The 22,644-nt window shown below is 22.6% G+C and overlaps 7 protein-coding genes across 7 annotated transcripts; 3 read left to right on the top strand and 4 right to left on the bottom strand. All coding sequences in view use genetic code 6, as the record gives it.

Annotated features, from left to right (window-relative positions):
* Nucleotides 1-310: 310 nt before the first annotated feature.
* Nucleotides 311-3,441, top strand: TTHERM_00448800 (SPRY domain protein; the record flags this gene model as incomplete). The annotated part of the gene is made up of 8 exons (XM_001013280.2): nucleotides 311-494; nucleotides 582-695; nucleotides 761-838; nucleotides 925-1,713; nucleotides 2,093-2,172; nucleotides 2,228-2,319; nucleotides 2,375-3,268; nucleotides 3,345-3,441. The coding sequence occupies exons 1-8, from the start codon at nucleotides 368-370 to the stop codon at nucleotides 3,439-3,441; spliced, it is 2,271 nt and encodes a 756-aa protein (XP_001013280.2). The 5' UTR covers nucleotides 311-367.
* A 1,727-nt stretch (nucleotides 3,442-5,168) lies between these two features.
* On the bottom strand, nucleotides 5,169-9,626 carry TTHERM_00448790 (hypothetical protein; the record flags this gene model as incomplete). Its single annotated transcript, XM_001013279.2, has 9 exons — nucleotides 9,481-9,626; nucleotides 8,960-9,295; nucleotides 8,184-8,807; nucleotides 7,688-7,789; nucleotides 7,150-7,496; nucleotides 6,376-6,998; nucleotides 6,089-6,320; nucleotides 5,597-6,023; nucleotides 5,169-5,538 (listed from the first exon to the last, which is right to left on the bottom strand). The coding sequence occupies exons 1-9, from the start codon at nucleotides 9,585-9,587 to the stop codon at nucleotides 5,169-5,171; spliced, it is 3,168 nt and encodes a 1,055-aa protein (XP_001013279.2). The 5' UTR covers nucleotides 9,588-9,626.
* A 1,394-nt stretch (nucleotides 9,627-11,020) lies between these two features.
* TTHERM_00448780 (hypothetical protein) lies at nucleotides 11,021-13,839 on the bottom strand (the record flags this gene model as incomplete). The annotated part of the gene is made up of 18 exons (XM_001013278.2): nucleotides 11,021-11,114; nucleotides 11,171-11,263; nucleotides 11,319-11,408; nucleotides 11,460-11,549; nucleotides 11,603-11,692; nucleotides 11,745-11,834; nucleotides 11,891-11,980; nucleotides 12,043-12,132; nucleotides 12,187-12,276; nucleotides 12,329-12,418; nucleotides 12,478-12,567; nucleotides 12,811-12,900; nucleotides 12,954-13,043; nucleotides 13,105-13,194; nucleotides 13,261-13,353; nucleotides 13,424-13,516; nucleotides 13,572-13,658; nucleotides 13,712-13,839. 18 exons carry the CDS (start codon nucleotides 13,837-13,839, stop codon nucleotides 11,021-11,023), a joined length of 1,668 nt encoding a protein of 555 aa, XP_001013278.2.
* Nucleotides 13,840-14,409: 570 nt separating this feature from the next.
* On the bottom strand, nucleotides 14,410-14,763 carry TTHERM_00448770 (hypothetical protein; the record flags this gene model as incomplete). The annotated part of the gene is made up of 1 exon (XM_001013277.1): nucleotides 14,410-14,763. One exon carries the CDS (start codon nucleotides 14,761-14,763, stop codon nucleotides 14,410-14,412), a length of 354 nt encoding a protein of 117 aa, XP_001013277.1.
* Nucleotides 14,764-15,559: 796 nt separating this feature from the next.
* Nucleotides 15,560-15,814, top strand: TTHERM_00448760 (WD40 repeat protein; the record flags this gene model as incomplete). The annotated part of the gene is made up of 1 exon (XM_001013276.3): nucleotides 15,560-15,814. One exon carries the CDS (start codon nucleotides 15,560-15,562, stop codon nucleotides 15,812-15,814), a length of 255 nt encoding a protein of 84 aa, XP_001013276.1.
* A 596-nt stretch (nucleotides 15,815-16,410) lies between these two features.
* TTHERM_00448750 (hypothetical protein) lies at nucleotides 16,411-19,032 on the top strand (the record flags this gene model as incomplete). The annotated part of the gene is made up of 8 exons (XM_001013275.2): nucleotides 16,411-16,517; nucleotides 16,613-16,839; nucleotides 16,945-16,999; nucleotides 17,085-17,838; nucleotides 17,921-18,269; nucleotides 18,330-18,420; nucleotides 18,483-18,851; nucleotides 18,909-19,032. The coding sequence occupies 8 exons, from the start codon at nucleotides 16,411-16,413 to the stop codon at nucleotides 19,030-19,032; spliced, it is 2,076 nt and encodes a 691-aa protein (XP_001013275.2).
* A 563-nt stretch (nucleotides 19,033-19,595) lies between these two features.
* Nucleotides 19,596-22,244, bottom strand: TTHERM_00448740 (hypothetical protein; the record flags this gene model as incomplete). The annotated part of the gene is made up of 1 exon (XM_001013274.2): nucleotides 19,596-22,244. Exon 1 carries the CDS (start codon nucleotides 22,092-22,094, stop codon nucleotides 19,596-19,598), a length of 2,499 nt encoding a protein of 832 aa, XP_001013274.1. The 5' UTR covers nucleotides 22,095-22,244.
* Nucleotides 22,245-22,644: the final 400 nt, after the last annotated feature.

The raw sequence follows: 22,644 nt of genomic DNA, 5'->3' as shown, positions 1-22,644 counted from the left end.
GTCATATTAAAAATGGAAAATAATATTATAAATTTTACTTAAATAAATTTATTGTAGAAAAATTAAATTAAATCAGCAAATTAAAATAAATTAAAATATTATTAAAAAAATAAATAAATAGAATGCTTTTAATTTTAAATTCATTGTTAATATTTAATAAAAAATTTGTAGAAAAAATGTTAATAATAAATTAAAATGTAGAAACTACTATTTTAAAAATTGAAGATATTTTTACTTGAAAATAGATGTTTTAATTAATGAATTAAATTATCAGATTTATGATCATTGTAATTTAATAAGACTATTCTAAATTAAATTGCTTTTAATTAAATATTTAATACAAGCTAGCAAGCAAATTTAGTAGAGAATGATAGACGCTACTTCAAGAAATTGTAGATTGTCCATTTATAAGTCAGATTTTGAATTAAACATAAATGAAGAAGGAAATATAGTTAGGTCATGCTAAAGTGCAGGCTTTTAGCTATTAATGAAGCGTATTGATCTTATTTTTTAATAAATATTCTTATTTTAGGCAATCAATTTATATTTTGACATCAATATTATTATTTTTTACAAAATAGAGGCTAAGGCTAATTATGGTATCAGAAGCGGTCGATTTATGTTTGAAATAAAAATTATCCGCTATTTAGATCCTGAAGAATTCAAAGGATTTAATGCTTTAGCTAAGAATTAAAGTAAATATTGCAATTTTTCCTATTAAAATTATTAATATTAATTAATTGATGATTATAATTATTAGTTATAAACGACAGTTTGAAGGAATCTAAACATTTAGTAAGAGTAGGATGGTCTACTTAATATGCAAAAACATCTACGGGTTTGATTTAAATTATAAATTATGCTTTAAATTAATTTTTTTTTAAAAGAATACTTTTCAAAATTTTAATATAAAATATAAAATAGCTTTAGGCGTTGATTACGATAGCTGTGGCTATGAAAACTCAGGAACTAGATACTATGCAGGAAATTATAAAAAATATGGAGAAACCTTTGGGCCTGGTGATGTTATTCGTTGTTGTATTGACTTAGAAGGTTAAAATAAGAGCTTTTCATTTTACAAAAATGGTTAGTTCTAGGGTATAGCTTATAGGATATCAAATAAATAAAATGACAAAGCTTATTTCCCTTCTGTTAATATTCGTAATGCAGAAATTATGTTTAACTTTGGAAATAATCAAGATGAATTATTTCCTATTAAACCTGAAGGAGCTCTTAGCATAACTGTGATATAACCAGGAGCAGTTATGCCTATTCATTAAAATCCTGCATAAGTATAGTAACCACTTGTTACATACCCGGGATAACCCTAGGCTTAAACCTCCAACCCATATATTGCTCCAACTGTTGCTCCGTAAACAAATTTACCTGCAGGATAATATATTGTTCCACAAACTACTGCTTAAAATCAATATGTAAATCATCATGCCCAACAACCTATTCCCGCAACTGGAGCTCCTGTAGCCTAATAGAACCCATATGCATATGGTTAGTAAGCTGCTTATTAGTAATAGCCTTACGTACACCAATAATACCCATAATAGCCTTACATCTAGTAATAACCATATCAATAACAAGAGTCTGCAAAAGTCTCAATTCCTAATGCTTAAAATCTTGTTAGTAAAGAAGAAATTAAAATATCTTAATACAGTTTCATTCACCTAGCTTCTGATAGTCAAAAAGAATATGAATAAAGTAATTTAATATATTTTAAATCTCATTTAATGGATTTATTCTAATTAGAGATTTTTATCACTAAAAGAATTTTTTTCATGATTTTTTTGAGTTTAAGTATTTAATTTTAAAATTCAAATTACATATTTCAAATAACTTTAACAGCTATTCTCATCTTTTAATTGTTAATTAAAAGCTTTAAAATTTAGTAAAATATGCCTGGACCTAAAATTTATTTAAAAATAAGAAATAAGTTATTCAAAATTAAAATTTTAAAAAAAAAGTCTTAATGATAATTTAAAAAATATAAGAAATTGTTTAATTAATTCTTCTAATTTTAATTGAATACAAAAATTATTTTAAAAAACATAAGAAATTTAATATTGTTATAATTTAATAGTTTAAATTCTAGAATAATACGAAGCTATTTTTATGGTGGGACTACCTGCATCTGGTAAAACCACATTTGCTCAATAATATGTAAAAAAGGCTTTTTATAAAAAGTTAGATTAAAAAATAATGATTTAAATATTAGGTAAAAAAAAACCAAGACACAATTTTACTCGGTTCATTTGAAATATTTGAGCATATTGTTAATAATATTTAGGTTTAACATCTTAATTAGAAGTAAATTATTTTTTTTAATTAACAAATTTTAATATTTACTTTTTTTTATTAAAAGTTTAACTTTGTTAATGGAGATATGCAATCATATTATGGAAAAAAGCATGAAGTTAATTGCTAGACTGCAGAAGAGAAGCGTTCTAATTGATTAATGCAATGTACTCCTTAAGGCTCGTTTAAAAAAATTGAAAATCTTTAAGAATTTTGTGAGAAAAGCATTTGTGTTGGTGGTCAGTGATAGCGATTAGAGAAAACGTATGCTTAAAAGGGAAAGACAGATATTAAATTAATGCTAGATGTATCCTAAGTTATGTTTGGAAAGTTTCAGAAATTTGTAAGAGAATTTTGTTATGCCAACTAAAGAAGAAGGTTTTGCTGAAATTTAGTATTTGGAAATTGAAGAAGATATAGCCTAAAGAGTCGCATTGATGAATAACCTTATTGTTGTTAATGAAGTACATCCTTTATTAAAACCATATGATTTCAAGAGAGTGAAAGCTTTAAAAGAGGCTCAAGAAAAGCTAAAAATGTAGTAGCTTTAGTAGCCTTAGTAAAGAGGTATGCCAGTGGTTTAATAATAGCAATAACAATAATTATAAGCACCACAACAGTAATAACAACAACAGCAGCAATACCAATAGCAATAGCAATAATAAGCGGGATCAACAGGAAATAATTAATAAACCTAATAAAGCGAAATTGGATAAAACAAAAGCCAATCAAATCAAATTCAATTTATTACTTAAAATAACGCAGAGCAGCAGCAACCTAATTAAAATGAATCTGAAAACAAGCAAGATTAGGAACATGATTAATAGGATGAAGAAATGAATAACTCTTAAGAAGAATATTAAAACAATCAATAAGAAAACTACGAAAATGAAAACTCTTAGGATTAGGATGGATACGACCAAGAACAAGAGTACAGCAATTAATATTAAGAAAATTCAGGGTAATTAATTTATTAATTAATTATTTAAGTTGAAAGTATTTAAAAGTTTATGAATAAAAAAATGAAAAATGAATAGATAAAATAACTCAAATCATGATGAAAATGAAAACCAGGGTTAAGAATAAGATCAGCAGAATGAAGATGAAATGGTAGAAGAACAACAAAACGAATGAAAAACATGTTTGTTATTAACATTTTATTATTTATAATTAATTTTAACTATCACTATTAATTAATTAATTATCATTCATTTGATTTTCTACTCACCCCCTATCTACTTACCTACCTACCTACCTACTATCCAAATTTGTTATATATAATTTATCCTTCAAGCATCCAAAATGCCATGTGTAATTTATTGCCTAACTAACATTTCTTATTATTGTTATTATTATCCCACACAATCATTTTAATTAATAAAAAAACAAACAAATAAACTGAAATATCTTTTCTTTACTTTATAATTTCACTTCCAATTTCTAAATTTTTTTTTATATAAATTTTCAGTATTCCTTGACTGAAATCAATGTCAAAAATTTCAACGACGAATAAACGCATTTGGCATCATAAATTAAATAATACATTAAGTTTATATCTTATATTCCCAATATTCATTATAAATTAATTGCATCCATTTACTAATATTAATTTTAAATTCTATTTTTAGATTGAGATTTTACATAAGAAATATTTATTTAAATTAATTTAATATTAAATTATTTAAAATACTCATTGTTTATTAAGCATTATTTATTTCAGTAAAAATCAATTTTTAATTTTCTTTATCTTAAATTCATCATTTTTTTATATTATTTGAATTTCATTTTTCCTATTTAAATAACTTACAAATAAATCTATCTTTTATCAAAATTAAAAAATAAACAAATTTTATTTAAAAAATATTATTATTTCAATGTTTTTGTTTATTTTACAATTTGTGGAATCAAATAAAAATGCATCTATCTAACTGTATCTAAATTAATAAATTTATTAAATTTGCTTGTTTTTATGAAATAAATGAAATGAAAGAAATATTTTAATAAATTGATTTGAACATGTCAAAAGTAAAAATACATTTAAAATAGTTAAATCATAGTAAATAAATTACCTTATAATGAAGCAGATAAAAATATATTCTTTTGTTCTTAAAATAATTTGTTTGTTGGAATACATTTGAAATATAGTTGCAATTTTTATAATAAATTTATATTTTTTTCTCAAAAAATAAATAGACAAATTGATTTTTTTTTTAAGCATATTAATAAATAAAATGATTCATTCATAGTTAATTAATGATCTATAAACAAAATACTTGATAATCAATCTTATATAGTTTAAAAATATATTAATTCTCAATAATAACTTTAAATTTATAAGATTGCTTCATTTAGTTAATTAATTTGTTAGTAAGTTTGTTTTAAACTAACTTACTTTTATTACTTATTTAGTTAGTTAACTTGTTTATTAGTTAAAACATTTATTGAGTTATTAAAGATTTTTGATAAAAAATTTATCAAGAAGATAACCTTCAACATTAAGTTATTAGCAAATAAGTTAATTTTTCTACTTATCTACTTAATTAACATTTATTTTTCTATTTGTTTCTCTCTTGAAACTTATTAGTTTTATAAGTGGTTGATTATCATTTTCAATAATATTTAAAGATTTATTTGTATTTAATAGAAGTTTATCACATAAATTAATTTAATTTATTATTTTATTATAGATAGATTTATGAAATTTTTATTTAAATTGATTATTTTTTGAAAGTTATTTTATTTGTATTAAGAAGTATTTATTTAATCTTTATTTATTTATTTGTTTGTTTGTTAGTTAGTTAATATTATTTTAATTAATTATAAGCTATTTAACTTAGTTTCCTTTAAATAGTTTCTCACTCTCAGAATTGAGCTTATGCAAATAAATTAATAAATTCGTTATCAAGACCTGTTTTAAATGGTAAGACTATTCTTTCCACAACATCATCTTAAGGTTCAATTTATTTTTAATCTGATTCCTACTATAATTATTACTACTGTTACTATTGTTACTGCTATTACTACTATTATATTATTTATTATTGCTTCTGCTTAGCTATATCTTCTGCTGCATTAGCTTCTTATTATTATTATTATTATTTTGGAACCCTTTTTGGTCCTGCAGCACTTTTATTATGTCTGATAATTATTTTGTGTCCATCACTTGTGTCAATAGTTTTCTTTTTCAAAAACACTTTCTTTCTTTGAGAATTTTCTTAATAAATATATTCACTTTTTAAAAAAATAAAATAAACATTTGCATTTCAAATATAAACTAAATTATGTTTACACATCATCTTCTTGCACATATACTTCAATTGGAATATCCTCATTCGGAGCTACATTTTATTTGTAAGATTACTCTTTATTTTTTTTATAGAAATTATAGATCCTTGGTTGTTGTTAAGGAATTTGGGAGTTATCTTATTCTTCATTGAAAAAGCCTCCTTCGTTTGTGGTTTTTCTGAAATTTATCATATTTTTTTTCTTTGCTTCAGTAGAATTGTAACTTTTAAAAGCGTTTTCTCCATAATTGGTAGAGTTGTAATTAAGATCATTATCATATTAATTTGGTCTGTAGAACTCTGCTTAAGATCTAAAAAATTAATTTTTATTATACAGCTTAGATGAGAGTTCTTCATTTTCTAAGTCATCATATTCTTCTTCATATTCATTGTTGCTGTATTCATCTTTTTCATTATTTTACTATTTGCTTGCTAATTTCATAAGTAAATAAATAAATATATTATTTATTATATTATTTAAGAAGAAATATAAATACTTTTAAGGGGAGAGAAATCAAGCTATTTAGGTGAATTTTCAATAAGGTCATACATCTCATTTCCATTACTTTAATTCTTTCTTCTTGAAGGAATATTAGTAGCTTATTTAATTTCCTCTTTATTATTTTTATTTTCACCTGTTTGATCATTCTTGTTAATCTAGCTTTTGGCTTGAGAATTACTTTGATTTTAATCTTTAGTGTTATTGCTTGTCGTCTGTTATTATTACTCCTAATTTGAATATTAATAAGTAAAAATAAATTGAAAAATTGTTTATTTATTTTACATTATTCAATTTTTAATTTTAATCCTTCTGTTAGGCATATTTTAATCTTCTAATACGGTGACCACCTTCTGAAGTTTTAGGACGAGCTTCGCTTATCTTTTAAACTTACTAAAGAAGCTCAGCAGGGACTTCTTTGATTTCATCTTCTTTATTTTATTCTTAAATAACTTCAAGCTCAAAGTTATGGTTACTTTTTCTATTACCCTCAACATAATTTGATTACTATATTGAGAAAGGATTGAATTTTTAAAATGACTTGTCTTCCTCTTTACTTTTATCTTCCTTCTTAAATGAGTCTCTTATCGAAAATGTCTCACATTTTAAATCTACCTAATTATCTTCCTTTAATTCCTTAAAATTATGAGTGTTTTTCATTTGTTAAGAATTCTCTTCGTCTACCTGAGTCAAAACTTTTTTTTTGGAAAGTTATGAAGAGAGAGGAGCCTCTATTTCTATTTCGTAGTTATATAATTATTCTGGATTTTTAAAAGAATGAGATGACTGTTCTAGTGGTTCTTCATATTGCATTTCATAATCATATTACTCTTCGTTTTCCAAATTATTCTCTCTTTCTAAATTCAAATTCTTTTTCGAACCTAAACTACTGATCTTAGTATTATTTTCTAAATTTAAAGTTATAAATGAATTAATTTATCAATGAAGGAAGGAATGAATGAATAAAAGAATGAATGAATTAATTAATTAATTATTTAGAAATGTAAGATTTTAAAAATATTCAATTCTAATTGTAATTAAGTTATAAAAAATATTTACTTTGAGTTGGGATTATTTCTTCTTTCTTTTTCGTTTTACTAAATGCGTTACTAGAATTAAATGTCTGTTTAGGAGTCAAAGAGGACCACTTTAAATTAGTCTGAGATCCAAAAAAATTAGTATTTTAATTATTAGAGAAATATTTTCTACTAACTTAGCTTTAACTGGACATGTTTTCATTCATTATTAAATCTTCTATTGGCTTAAGCTGGGATTTTTAAGCTGGCTTTATCAAAGCGAGAGATTTTTTATTAAGTTTTTAATTGAAATTCGGCTCAGTTTAGTAAAATTTAGATTAAGAATTGGAATAGGCAAAGACAGGAACCTAGTTACTAGCCAATTAATTCCTAATATTTTGAAACTTATTTAGTATTTTAATATTTCTTGAAGGGATATAAATTTATTTATTTATTTATAATAGAACAGAACGTATTAATTAATTGCTTAGACTTAAAAATTAAATCATCTTAATCATTATTAAGTTATGATCAAACTAACTAACTATTCAAGGTATTTTAAAAATAGGAAAATTAAATACTTTGAAGATGAATTTCCTAAGTTTAACGGTGCTTTAATTTGTGGCTTATAAATTTAATTCAAACTGTCCTTTTTATCTAATCCTTTGGTCAGAGAATTTCTGCTGTTAAATAAATAAATAAAAATAAATTGTTGTTAGTTAGATAGTTAAATTAATAAATATATTGGTTGATGAATTAATAAGAAGTTGAAGATAAATTAATTTATAGTTTCACAAAAGTGATATTCATTCAAACTGCTTATTTATTTATATACTATTTAATCAATTAATTATTTGCTTAATTAATTAATAAATTATCTATCAGCTTTTCATTTTGAATTGTTTCTTTTAATTATTCATATAAATTAATTAAATAGCTGAATATGTACTTTATTCAATAATGTCAATTATTTAAACTGGATAAATAGCTTTTACTATGGAGAAAATAAAGCCATTCCAATTTTTGTTTTTCCTTTTTTTATTATTTTTTACTATCTCAAAAATTTTAATTGCTTACTTTGTCTTGTAATCCTTGGAATATATGTTCGCTAAATTATTATTTTCCTTTTAAAATTGAGTAAGTGGATTCTAGTTCTACGAAGGGTAGTTAGATGATGATGATGCTTGTGAAGAATATTTAGGAGTTTAATGAGAGGTATAATACTTTCTTGTCAGTTAACCTGAATTTTAATTGTTTTATTGAGAACCAACCATTTTTATGTCATTAGTAGGAGATTGCGACAAACGACTGCTAAGTCCATTTCCATTGTTCTTCTTACGCTAGTCTAGTGATCCATTATTTCCATTCTAGTTATTGTTACTGTTAGAATTGAAGAATGTATTTGAATGGGTGTTATAGAAATTATTTTGAGATTTATGGAAGTTGTTTCGGGAGCGTATGTTGTTATTGTATATTTTCTAAATCTAATTAATTTTATCATTGTCTCTTAAATTTGTTTGGCTTCCAGTGTTATTTGAACTCAACCCTTAGTTCTGATTTCCGCTGCTATTCCCATTGCTACTTGTCATAAATAAGTTGCCACTATTATTACTATTATTGTTGCTTTGATAATTCCCTGAGCTTATGTTGCTGTTGTAGTTATTCTAACTATCGTGCTATGGAAAAAAGTGAGGAGTACTTCTGTTTTTAGAGATCGCAATTTGCGATATTCAAAAAAATGTTAAAAAATAAATGCATTTGCAAGTTGGTAAAAATTTGATTATTTGTATTCTTAAGGCTTATTAATCAATCAATCTTTGAACGCAAATAAATATACAAAAAAAAATCAATACTTATTAAATGAAAGCTTTTCATTGGATTTATCTCTGTATAAATTTGAGCTGTTGCGCTTCATCGACCTATCTTTAGAAAGGTTTTCCTTTTCATGAGACCCTGAATTTCTATTTTGATGATGATGGTGCTAGCGTAATTACTATTGCTATTGTTATTTTTCTGGTAATGATGCTGATTATCCTAATTATTGAATTTGCTATTATGACTACGTTTATCCACTTGAACTCTAACTAATATAATTCAAACTGCCTAATCCCATTAAGTGGTTTCCACTTTGGAACCCCATTTGGTAATCCCTGCTATATCCTGCATGAAATCCTGCCTAGTTTTAGTGACTTAAAAAAAATATTATTAAAGAGAATTTTTTAGATTTAAACAAATGAGAGCCTAAAAAAAACAAGCAAACAAACAAAAAAAAGCGATGCTATTTATCTTCTTTGCTTTATGAAAAGCTTGAAGATATAATGGGATATTCTAAGTGATATTTAAATTCTGTGAATATTTGTCGTAAGGTAAATACTTGACGTAATAGTATGGAGAGTTCTGAGTGAGAATCTAACTAGTCTAATATAAATAGTTGTATTATGATGGTAGTCCTCCTAGCTAGTTATTACCAATACTGTACATTTATTTAAATGAATGAAATATTAAATTAATTAAAAAAATTATTTGCTGAATAATTCTTTATATATAAATTATCTTTGCTGTTATTTCTTAATTAGTATTACTCACTTTTATAATTATAACAATTTCTATTTGATATACTTACTATTCATCAATCATATAAATTTCTATGCAAGTATCTATCTATCTATATATCTATTTATTAATATATGAATGAATGCACACCTACATATGCATTTATGCATATTCCTTTTTATCTATTTACTAATATTATATATCTATTTATCTATATATCCAACCAGATTTTCAAACACCTACCTACCTACCTATCCTTACTTATTAACACTTCATCAAATTAATACTACTATTGCTACCTCTTTCTTTTAACTTATTTAATTTAAGTAATCTTCAAAATAATAAATTAAGATCATCCTTTTATAATTATAACGAATCATCTTAATTTTTTTCTTCTTCATTTAATTTAATTTTTTAAATTAGGACTATGAGTTTAATATCACTTGACGTTTCCATGATAAGGTTGAATGTCTATATTTTAATGAGTATTTTGAATTTTTTTAGTTAATTAGTAGCTCTTATTAGTAACATTAAATATTACAAAAATTAAAAATATAAATTATTATTACTTATAAAAATGTAACTTATTTAAATTTGATTTTGTTTTCTTTAATTTTTAAATATTTTTAGACCTTCTGAAGTATAATTTACTTTCTATTAAATATCTAAGTAAATTATTTAAATTATTTTACTAAATTTAAATTCGTTAAATTAGAAAAATTTAATGGACATAAATTTTTTGCTATTTTCTAATATTTTTACCTTTATTTATGTTCAAATGGCATAATTTTTATATATGGAGGTGCGATAAATATACATATATAAATATATTTACAAATTTCTATTTGATATAACTTAATATTTAAGTTAAAATTTTATGAGATTAAACTTAATCTATTTTGAAAAGAATTGTTTTTGATCGATATTAATGTTATAAAGAATTGTTTTTGATCGATATTAATGTTATTTTTACTTATACTTAATTTTAACAAATATGTTTACGTTTTAAGAATATATAACAATAGAACTTACTACTTTTATACTATTAAAGTTAATGTTTAATAAAATTATTTTATTTAATAATAAAAGGTTCTACTTCAATAAAAGAAAACTCTAAGCTATCAACTTTAATTAATAAGTTGAATTTTCTAACATATTGAAATTTTGTATTATTTTAGTACTGAACTAATTTTAAAATTAACAAAAAAACGATCCTATTTTTGATTAAATTGAAAATTAGTTATTCAGAAAAGTAAAAAATGATGATTGACAGAGAATATAAATGTTAATTATTAGCTAAGATTTTTTACTAATATAAAAATAAATAGCACTCAAATATAATTTAAAATTAACTTTATTAATCAACTGTATGAGATGTTAATATTAAACAAAGACTTTGACTTAAAATAATCTCTATAAGCAGCTTTTTTACTTTTGCATTTTAGATTGTTTTTTCTTTTAGATTAAAATAAACAAGTTAAATGAGAATTATCATAAATAAAATATTTTACTCTAAATTAATGTCTAAGTATTATAGAGAAGAGCAGTTCTTAATTGAAGATCCTAATTTGCTAATGCTATTCTCTTGTAAATTACCATTTTATCTAATTTAAAAGTAAAAAAAGCTTATTTAAATAAAGAATTAACTTAATTTTTTACTTATAATTAAATGACAGACTCTTTAATAATTAGAATTTAGAAAGTTCTTGAGCAAGATATTCTATTCCTTATTCTCCGATATTGTTATTTCTGAAATTAAAAGAATTTTTGTTTATATTTTATAAATTTCATAAAATTTACTTTAAATTTAGGTTTAAATGACTTAAATTTTTGCAATTTTATAGATTCTAAATTATGTTTTTCATTCCCTCAAATTAAATGTCGTTTTGTCTATTTTTTTTAGTTTCTAAATTAATCATTTTAATATTTAATTTGCTTTTTACACTAAATTAAGGCTTAAGTTTTCTAAAATTAAGCTATTTGATAACTCCTTGGTAAGCAATTAAACTCCATCGCTTGACAACTTATTTTACCTTAATAAAAATATTAAATTTGAATTAGTTTTGAATTATTAACTCTGATTACTTTAGTCCAAGGTGAATTGAAGTTAAATTCTTGCATTTCGACAAATTCTTTCCCAAATTCTCTGCTGCAGCCGCATTAATGTTATTTTTTCTAGATTTCAAAAATATTATTGAAGTTTTATATCTTAAAATAGGTAAATAAATTACTTTAATTAAAGAGATAAATTTCTTAAGTTAATACAATAAGCAATAGAAATTCCTATCCCTTTTATTCCTTCATCACTGATTTAACTTTCACTATTTTAAATATTATTTATTGATTAACATGTTGTTTGAGAAATAATATAATAAAAATTTACTCAAAATTTAGGTCTAAAGTTACCATATTTTTTAAGTTCGATATGGTTTCTATTACTTAAGTTGCTCCTTCGTTTCCAATATCACATTTACTTTTTTAATAAAAATTTATATTAATTTACATTAACTTTTATTATTAACAATACCTTAAAGAAAGCTTTAAATTTACAAGATTATGACAATTAAATATTTCTTATCCAAAAGCTCTTGCACCTTCTGGGTTGAGTTTATTTTCACTATATTTATACCATTTAATTTAAAAAATTAAAAGTAAAAATGTAAACTAACTCTAAATTAAGATCTAAGCTTGTAAGCTTCTTGCATTTGGCTATTGATGATCCTAGCTGCTAAATATCATTAGAATCCAAAGAGCACTAACTTCAAATTTATTTTTAAAATTATTTAATAGATGATTTAAATAATAAATTCGAATTTACTTTATTGAAAGCTTAAGCTTATCTAAATTAGATAATTTGTTTAGATCTTGACCTAATTTTTAAATCTCTTCTGATGCCAATTAGTTTTCTCTATTGAAAAATAATAAAAAAATTATATTTTTTAAGTAAATAAATTCAAGTAGAAAGTAAAGAAAGGAATGAATGAATCGAAAGTTGTTATCATTTTGATTTTATCATTTTAATTGTAAGAATTGAAATAAGATGATTAAATAAATAATTAAAAACATTTTTAGTTTGATTTTAAGAAATTATGTAAATTAAACATGCAATTTAGTAAAAATTTTAATGCAAAATGTAAAAATAGAAATATACCCTAAATCTAAATAAAAGCTTGTGATGCTTTGACAATTAGTTAATCCAGTAAGTAATTTAGGTAATCCTTCATTATCATCGAAAGTAGAGCTTTATTATATTTAAAAATAATTATTTTTATTATTTGTATTAAAAGAAATTACTTAAGGTTCAATTTAAGAATTTGTAGACTGGGTAGCATACCAATTGTTTTTCCAAGTAATTGAGCATTAGAAGAATCCACAGAAACTCCACTAATTTATTAATTTTTATTTTAATTTAATTTAAATTAAGATATATTTATTTATTTATTACTTGAGCTTAAGAGATAGTTTAGTTAACTTAGAGAATTTAGCAATAGTTTTAAACAAGCTCTCCAAAGCATCAGAATCAACATCATTTTCCCTGTTTGAAAAATCCAAATATTGTAAATTAATAAGTAAGATTTATTATGAATTCAAATTGAATTACGATAGATTTATGCTAAAACTAGATAAGCTACTCAATTTTAAAAGTTCCTTTGATAAAGCTTTTAAACTATCACTACCTTCTAAAGAAGTATTTCTTGTTTTTAAAGTAAAGTTGTATTGATTGATATATTTGAATTTATATTTTTGTGTTTGTGTAATTTTACTTTAATTTAAGCTTTAATTAGCTTAGTTTTTATAATTTAGATATCTTTTTTGAAAGTGTGACTAGACTTTAGTCTGATTCCAAATCGTTTTCTCTAATTTTTAAATTATTTCTTTATATTAAATATATTTTAAGCTAGTATAAAATACTCTAATTGAAAACTCAAGGATGTCAAGTCTGTGCATTTTTCTAAGGAAGAGTTGAGCAAGCCAAAATAATTTTCTAAATCTTCATCTCTATTTTGAAATATTTCTTAAAATAACTTTAGACTTAATTTAAAAAGTAATACATCAGGCAAAACGATAAAGAAGATATTTAATGGTGATTCACAAGAGATTTTAACTGTTAGATTAAGAATATTTTGCTAAAAAATATTTAAAATATTGACTAAGTTACTTGCTTAGAATTTCTAATCATAGTTAAACTAAATTTATTTACTTTATTTTATTTTTTAGAATTTTATGAAAATTATTGATTTATAAAAATTATAAAAAGTGAGTGATATTTGTGTTGTGTTTTCATAGATTATAAAATTCTCTTTCTAATTTTAATATAAATGATTCAGTAAATTAATTCATATAAACAAATCTAAATTTTGATCCAGTTTATTGAAAGAATCTTTAAAATCTGGTGATAGTATAAACAACACATAGATAAGCAATATATATAACAGCTGATAATGCTTGAATTATACTTAATTTTTCAGGTGTTATTAAATTCTTGAAAAATAATAATTTATTCAATTTAATATTTGTAATTATCAATAATTTAGTATGTAGATAAGAACTATAAATAGTGAATGAAACATGTAATAAAAAGTATAAATTATATAAATGGAATTAGTTATAAAAGTTAGTTTTTTGTTTATAATTTTTATTAATATTAGCAAATTATTTGTTAAATTATTCCAAACCTCATTTATTATGCATTTAAAACTGAAGGAAGGATGAATTATTCAATAAATAAATCATTAATGCTATTAGTAATTCAAGAATCTAACTCTTAAAACATATTTTTGCAGTAGTTTTATAATTGAATACTATCTTTATTCAATATTCTCATATTTAATATACATTCAATGTGCTACTTAGTTATAAATTTTGATTGGTCATTCATTTATGTATCTTCTTTCAATTAGTTAAAAGAATTTCTAAGAGCATGATCAACTTTCTAGAAATCTTCATCATTTATTATATCAGGTAATGTAGTGAGTAAAATTCCTTTTAATTAATCATTTGACGATTGAGAAGCTTAATACAAAAATTTAGTAAGTTAAAAGCATTATTGGATATAATCCTTTTTAGTTTCTATATAAGGATCTTCTTTCTAATCTGAGGACATTTATCTATCTATCTATCAGTTTGTATTTCTTTATATTTATTCAATAGCTTTACAAATAATAAATAATAATTATTTGAGCTTAATCTTAAATAAAAAGATATTCTTTTTCGAATACGATTGAATATACAAAAAAATTTGTAAATTTATTGATTTAGTTTTATATTTGTTTTTTTTAAGAATACTTTAACTTATAAAATTAAAATATTTTTAAAATAATTTTTACTTAGCATTTCTTTGATTAAAATATTTAATTGTTAAAACTATTCTTTTATTATTTCCTTTTTAATTTAATAAAATTATTAATTTTGTATTTTAAATATGCTCAAAATATTTTTTTTTCATTTGTAAAATACAATTTTTTATAGATTATTTAAACAAATTTATTGGAAATGTATATTTATCTAACTTTGTTGGTTGCTTTGTTTATATGTTGGTTTAAATTGAAGTTTTTTTTAATTTGTAAAAAGTTTTATTGATTATTTTGTAAGAAAGATTATTTGAATGTTATTTATAATTTATAATGTAGAAATTTAAAGAAAGATTTTAGTTTTATTATATTTAAATAAATAAATATATTTGATATATTAAAAGTGACAAATAATAACTTGTTAGTTGGTTTTTAATTGTTAAAGTCTGAGTCAACGAAAGCATTACATTTGGAATAGTAGAAGGATATTTTGATTTTAAAAAAATTACTAATTTAATTAAAAATATAATTAATTGCTTTGCAAAAAACTTTAAAATTAATTGTTTTAGTAGGAAAAAGTAAATCAATAATTTTTATTAAGTTAATAAGATGAAAGGATCTCATATCATCCTAGGATTGTTAATCCTAGGTTTAGCTGTTTAATACGTTAATGCTAATTGCATGTAAATAGCCTAAGATTTTAAATGCACTTATAAGATGCTTTAATGCTAAGATAATGACAATGGTGAATGTGAATGTGAAGATGGATCTATCTGCAAATGGTATAAAAAAGAAGGCAATGAAAACTGTCCTTGCGGTAAACCAGCTCCTCGTCGTAAAAAAAGAAGAGTTTAAGATCTTTGATAGGATATGCCTTTCTTCATTTTATGACAGGGAATCACTTCGGAAAATTTATTAATCTTTAGTAGAAAAGTTTAAAGAGGTTTCCAAGCTAGCACTGTGTATATATGAATATATTCTCAAAATAAGTGAGAATTTATAAAATAAATAAGTTATGTAATCTATAGATTAATAATTAATTCATCTGCATTTGCTTTAATCATAAAAATACTTTATAAAATTAAAAAAAATCAAATATTTTATTTGATGAATAAAAATTATTTGTTACTTTCTTTTTCATATTTGAATCTCAAATTTTTTTTAGTGTATGAAAATTAATTTTGTTTTATTTATTAATTGGTTAATTAATTTAATTAATTAATTGAATGAATAAATAAATAAATAATTATTTGTAAAATAAATTGCTGGTCTGTCTGTCTCACTCATTAATACAACAAAATAAAACAGCATTAATTATTATAAATATCATTCTATTAAATCAATTTTGATTTAAAAACAAACTCTTTTTACTATTTTAAGCAAATAGAGCTAGCTAAAAAATACAGTAATTAAGTAGAAATCTTCAAATAAATCAGTTTTATTTCTGCGCAACAATAAAAATGAATAGGACTTAGTCACAAATAATATACCCTTAAGATGCCATGCCAAAGAAATTGCTTGGCACTAATAACTTTTAGTTTAAGCTAAATTAAGTTTATTCCTAATTGTAATTTGAATAATTATTATTTATTTTTTTGATAGAAAAATATATTTTATAAAATTCATGCATCATGATTTATATTTATATTCTTTACGAAATAGGGTGATTCTGAATTAGTCTTCGATATTAGAAGGATCAAAGATACCAAACATTCCTCTTAATTAAATAACATTAGAAAATAGCAAGTCGTAGGGTAATCTATACACTTACCAGAATAATTACAACACAAGCATTAATCAATCAATGCCTCTAAATTAAAACCTTAACATGAGCTAATTCAACTTGAAAGATTCCTTATTAAATCCAAGCTCAACTAAAAGCAATCAATGTAATTTTTTATTCATGCCAAATAATACCAAAAATACTCTTTTGCTTATTTCTTTAAATACCACCATTTTTTTATAAATCAACTAATTTTATTTTTATTATAAAGCGTTGTTTTAGAGCTACGAATATTCAGTAAAACACTTTGGATTATTATGTGATAGGTATTTTTATTGATTTTTCAATAAAACTTTTATGTTGGAATTAAATAATAACAAATAATAAATAATATATTTATATAATAAACAGGACGTTTATTGAGAATTCAAAAGCATTTAAGAGCTAGAAATATGGTGCAAAAAGAAATCCTAGAGGAATAAAGCTCGAGCCATTAGAATAGCAGCAAATACATAATATAGATTTAAATAAGCATAGCAAAATTTTATCAAAATAAAAGTCCTTTCTTCCTTATTCTTAGATTTCAGATTGGGATATGAGAATGTATATTAAGAAATCTATCGATTACAAAGGACGCTTGATAACAATTTCTTTAAACAGTATTGAGATAGTAGCTCAAGAATAGCTAAAAAGCTCTGAAGAGGAAATGCAATCAGAACAAGAAGAACAAATTAACTAAAACTCTTAAAACAAAAAAGGCTCTAAAAAAATTCTCAACCATATGCTCAATTTCAGTATTCTAGAATACTTAATTTAATATAAGCAAGAGCAGATATAAGAGTTTTTTGAAAAATATATGAAGATAGTTTCATATAAATAGGAAGATGATTAAGATAATTTAATTGATATACCTAGATTAGAATTTGATTTTGAGCAATTTGAGACTAACACTTAAATCGATTCTAAGAATACTGAATTTTAAAATGAAATTTATCCAGAAAGTACTGAGATTACAAGCAGCGAAATAGAAAATGTTGTTTATTAAGTGAATTATCCTTACATAGAAATACTAGACTAGTAATTGAATTACAAAAAGCAAATTTATTTATCAAGAGAGCAATTGAGAGAGCTTTTATTTAACAAATTCTCTAATTTGGAAAACTATGTAAATAATCTATTTAAAATTCTTGTTTTTATTTTATTCCTCAATATTTGTTTCAATTCATTTTTTATTTTAATACTCAAAGATGCAATAGTATTAAGAGGATATTAAAGAATTATATCCTGAAGAGTAAGAAAAAAACGAACAAGAATAATAAGAATAAACTGAAGAATAAGAATAAAAAGAAGAGAACCAACCTGCATCAAAACCACCCTCATAATAGCAAATAGAAAATCAAGTATATTTTTTAGGATCCTAACAACCAAAAAGTGTGGAAAATAAAAGATAATCAACGAAGCAAAGCCATTAAAATTCACAAAATTAACTTGAATAAAGTAGAAATAATTAAACTAGTGATTTAGTTACAAACTTAGCTCGACTTTCCCTTACTCAGTTGGAAGAAAAGAAACAAATCAGTTTCACAATTAAAGATTGTAATTTTAAAATTAAATTACTATTTAATTTATTTATCTATTTATTATTCTCTTAAAAAGCTGATGAGGAAAAATCAGTCTTTGAACTTTTGGGTAAAAAATATTATAAAGAACTTGTTAATTAAGAAGAGTACATAATAATATCATTCTTGTAAATAAATATTTAAAATCTTAATTTTATTTTATTCATAATTAATTAATTCAAACAAATAGCCCATCAAAAGTTACTCTTAAATAATAAAATGTTGAATTTGCTTAGTAAATCACTCATAATTTAACATTCTTAGATTTTTATGAACTTATTGCTCTAACTACTCATTATGACTTGCTAAATTATATAATAAGCAAAATAAGATTTTCTGGTGAAAGGAAATCGAGCAGCCAACCAAATACAGATGATGAAGGCGATAGCTTAAAGAAAAGACCTAGCTTTTTAAAGAAAGTTGACTTACAACTCCCCAAATATGAATTTGATCCTAAAAATTTTATAATTTTAAATCAAGAAAATGAAGTAAATGGTCTACTCAAGGAAAACCTAGGAATAGTTACTTTAGACAACAAAAAATATTCAATCAAAATAAGGTACATAACTCTTAACATTTTTATTTTAGTTTAATTATTATTGAATAAATTTAATAGTCCTCCAATTTTCGAAATCAACTATTCACTAGAAAATAGAAGAGAAGTGCAAATTGCAACTATACAGCAACTTAATGAAATAATAAAAAGAGGTTTTAACTTTAGATTTTAAGTTACTCCATGAAATTACAAAATAAACTTATCATACAACATACATATATCTTTAAATATATTATTAATTCTAAAATTTTTATAATTTATTTTTTTAATTATTTATTCAATAAATATTCGAAATAATTTTAATTTTATCTCAATTTATTTACTCTCATAAATTTTAACCAAAATAATAATTTTATCTTAATTTATTTAATAAATTATTTTATTTGTTTTATAAAAATTGATATTCTATAATTATTTAAATTTTATAATAAAAAATTAACATTATTATATTATTGTCAATCCTCAAAAATACTATCCATTTATTTTTAATTTTTCAAAAATTTTTTTAAAAATTAATTTCAAAATTTATGATAAAATGAAGAAAGCTAAATGGTGAGAAGTAATGAGGATTAACTGTACGTATATATAAAAAATAGTTAATTTTTGAAAGTTAAATTATGATATAAAATACTAAAATAAAGTAATAAATTAAAAAACGAATTCAATGTGGTTTCTTCTTGTAAAATATAGTTAATATTTTATTAAATTTTTATAATTAAATTAAAATTTTAAATAGAATATTTAAATTCAAGATGAAATTGTATATTAAATAAAGTCGAGAGAATCTTCTTGATCATATTACTCATCCATGTTATTATCTTACCATGGACTAAATTAATGTATTTGTTGATTGCTTTATTTTATATTTAGTGATTTTTAATGAGTTTAGGATGGAGTTCTAATTCTTTCAATCTACTAACTTGATACTGGATTTTAACTATTTGGTTTTTTATCATTTTCTTCATTTGATTATTAATTCATATTGTACATTTAACGAGGAGTGTATATCAATGAATTGTTTCTATTGTAAGGAATTCCAGTTTTAGGACGGAGGGCCATATTTTTTAAGAACTTTTCACAAGCATTTGTTTGAGTCTCTGCTTCAGAAGAAGCTTTTACTAAAATTTGATTTTCTTACTTCTTTTGTTAAATATTATCACTAAATCTTTTATCAATGAATTTTATTTTCAGATCGTTGTTTTTTTTTGGCTGTTATGATTTTTATACTCTGCTCTGAAGTGGCTGTTATTATATATCTTTTATACTAGATTAGTTCTATTCCTACTCCTTCTAGATTATCTGACTAATTTTAAGATTTTCTTAGCTTTTGCTTAAAGCTTCAATTTGATTAGTTAAAAAATTATTTCGAGGCGAATTATGACTTAATGATTCAATGCTTAAGCTGTTTTATTTCTACAACTGATTCACTTAAATAGAATCTTGAAATTATTATTTTATTTATTTAGGAGAATAAACTTTTTCCATAAACTCAAATTAAGTGTCTTACTGAAAGATTTTATTTTAAAAGAATGGAGCATCTATTAGTGGTATTTATTTCTAATTTTTTTTTTAAATTAAGTCTTTTATAAAGTTTTTTTTATCATCTCCCACTTTTTACTAGGAATTAAGCTACGTGCTGGGCTCTAAGAGAGGAGAAATAACTATGTCATCATCTATGTTATTCTCAACATTATTTTCTTTAATATTCTTTAAATTCTAGATATTTAATGTAAGCTTTTAGGTTGCTACATCTTTTATTTCGTTAGTTCCCATACCCGCAATCTATGGATTACCTTAAATACTCCTCGAAAGCAATATCCTGTCTGATTGATTACCAACTAAAATTGTTGATATTTCAGAATCTAAACTTTAAATTTGTTTTTCTATTTGTTTTCTGTTAGATTTTGCTACTAACCTTTCTATATCTGTTGCAACATTCTTTTAATATACACTTGTCTACCTTGAAATCTAGTTACTTTAAGAATTAAGGTAACTTTTGTAGAGGTTTTTATTTTAGTTTTATCTTAAAATTAATTTTTATGAGTTTGTATAAGTATTTGAGCTCTTAGCTGCAGAAAAAAGTTCCTTTCTGTTAAAAATCATTAAATTCTACTTGACTAATTACTATGTTATTTATTCTGGATTATGTATCCCTGCTGGTGTTGTGCTGCAAGTACTATTATTATAAATGCTACAACCTAAATTAGATCGAGATGCTGATTGCATTTAATTATTTGTTACTAAGTTTTTTTCATGCTAAAAAAGTTCATTATACCCACTTTTACTACCAATGCTGACAAAACTAGAATTTATTCCTTTGCTGACTTTTTACATATTAGAGCATTCCTCAAAGTTCAAAGAATCTTTTTTCATTAAAAAAAATTATTTACAGCCATTTTGCTATTCACTATCCTTGCTTAATTAACAATTTTAGTCTTTTGTTGACTGGCATAGCTTCGCTTATTCAATTTACTCTTAACTTTTATGACCTACTTAAGCAATTTGCTCTTATTAAAATACTCCTACTTTATTTTACTTGGTCAATTTCTAGGATTAACTCAAGTTGAAAATTTCTTAATTCTCATTAAAATCTTAAAATGTGTTACTAAACTATGTAATTTTTTTGTCAAGAATATTTTATTTGTCAGATTGTTAAGATAGCTTTAAGTAATCGCCTTGTAAATTATTGTTTCGCTTTAGTTCTATTATTGATACTTCTCCTTTGACATACTTTTCATAAATAATATTATTTTAAGTTTAGAAGTAATTGTCTTTTTTCAATCCTTAAAATTGATAAGTTTGAGAGCTTAATTTTTGTGGTTTAGCTGAGTTTAAAATCGCTCTTTGCTAGTAATTTTGACAAGGTTATTCATTTTATTTACTTTGGTTTGATGAGTTTATACTTTTTTGATTTTATAGGTAGGATTTATAAGTATTAGATTTTTTTTACACAAGATCAGAAATTTTTAAGCCTAAGTTGTTTACTTTCTGCGAAGAAGGCCTTGAGGAAGTCTTCTTATATATAAAAGAATGTTAAGACATGCTTAAATCAACATCATTGCCTCTTTAAGATATTTGAAGCTATCTATCAGTATTTAAGTTAATATTGTTCATTGAATTTTATGACTAATTTGTGTTGTCAACATAAAGCTTTAGAGTACTTTTTTCACTAGCAAACTCTTTCATCCCATTTATGGAATTAATATTTTTAAATATTCTGCCTTATTGCATAATTTTTTAATCCATTTGATTAAATGAGTTGAGAATAAATTATATAAATATAAATGTAAAGTAATACAAGATTATCACTTACTTATATATTTAATGTGTTTTCTGTTTAGCCTTTACTTCTTTTGTTGTTTTCTATTAAATTTTTATACTTAATTTAATAATTGATATTCTTTACTCTTTTTAGTTTATGTATCAATATTTTTTGTTTGAAAGCACATTAAACATTCCCAAAAAGCTAGTGTGCTCGTGAATTTTTTAATCATTTGTCTTGTTAAATTCTAAAATTTTACATTCTAATTTTATTATTTTTTATTTTTTGCAAAAAATTTTACTGAATAATATAAGAATTATCATCTTTCATTCAGTAATATTTTAGTTTTTTATTTGTTTCCTACCTTTTAAAACGAAATAAAAAAAAATAAAATTAATCTATCTATTATTATTAACAAAAATACTTGATTATATCAACTGAATTTAAAATAAAGTTAGAAAATTAGAAGGTATGAGATTTTTGAAAGCTATTAGCATTGCTTTTTTCTTAAACTTTAGTTGATATTTACACAAA

The sequence above is a fragment of the Tetrahymena thermophila genome (genome assembly GCF_000189635.1).
Source record: "Tetrahymena thermophila SB210 genomic scaffold scf_8254686, whole genome shotgun sequence".
In the NCBI taxonomy this organism is placed as follows: Eukaryota; Ciliophora; class Oligohymenophorea; order Hymenostomatida; family Tetrahymenidae; genus Tetrahymena; species Tetrahymena thermophila.
This window is presented reverse-complemented; position numbering and strand designations above follow the sequence as displayed.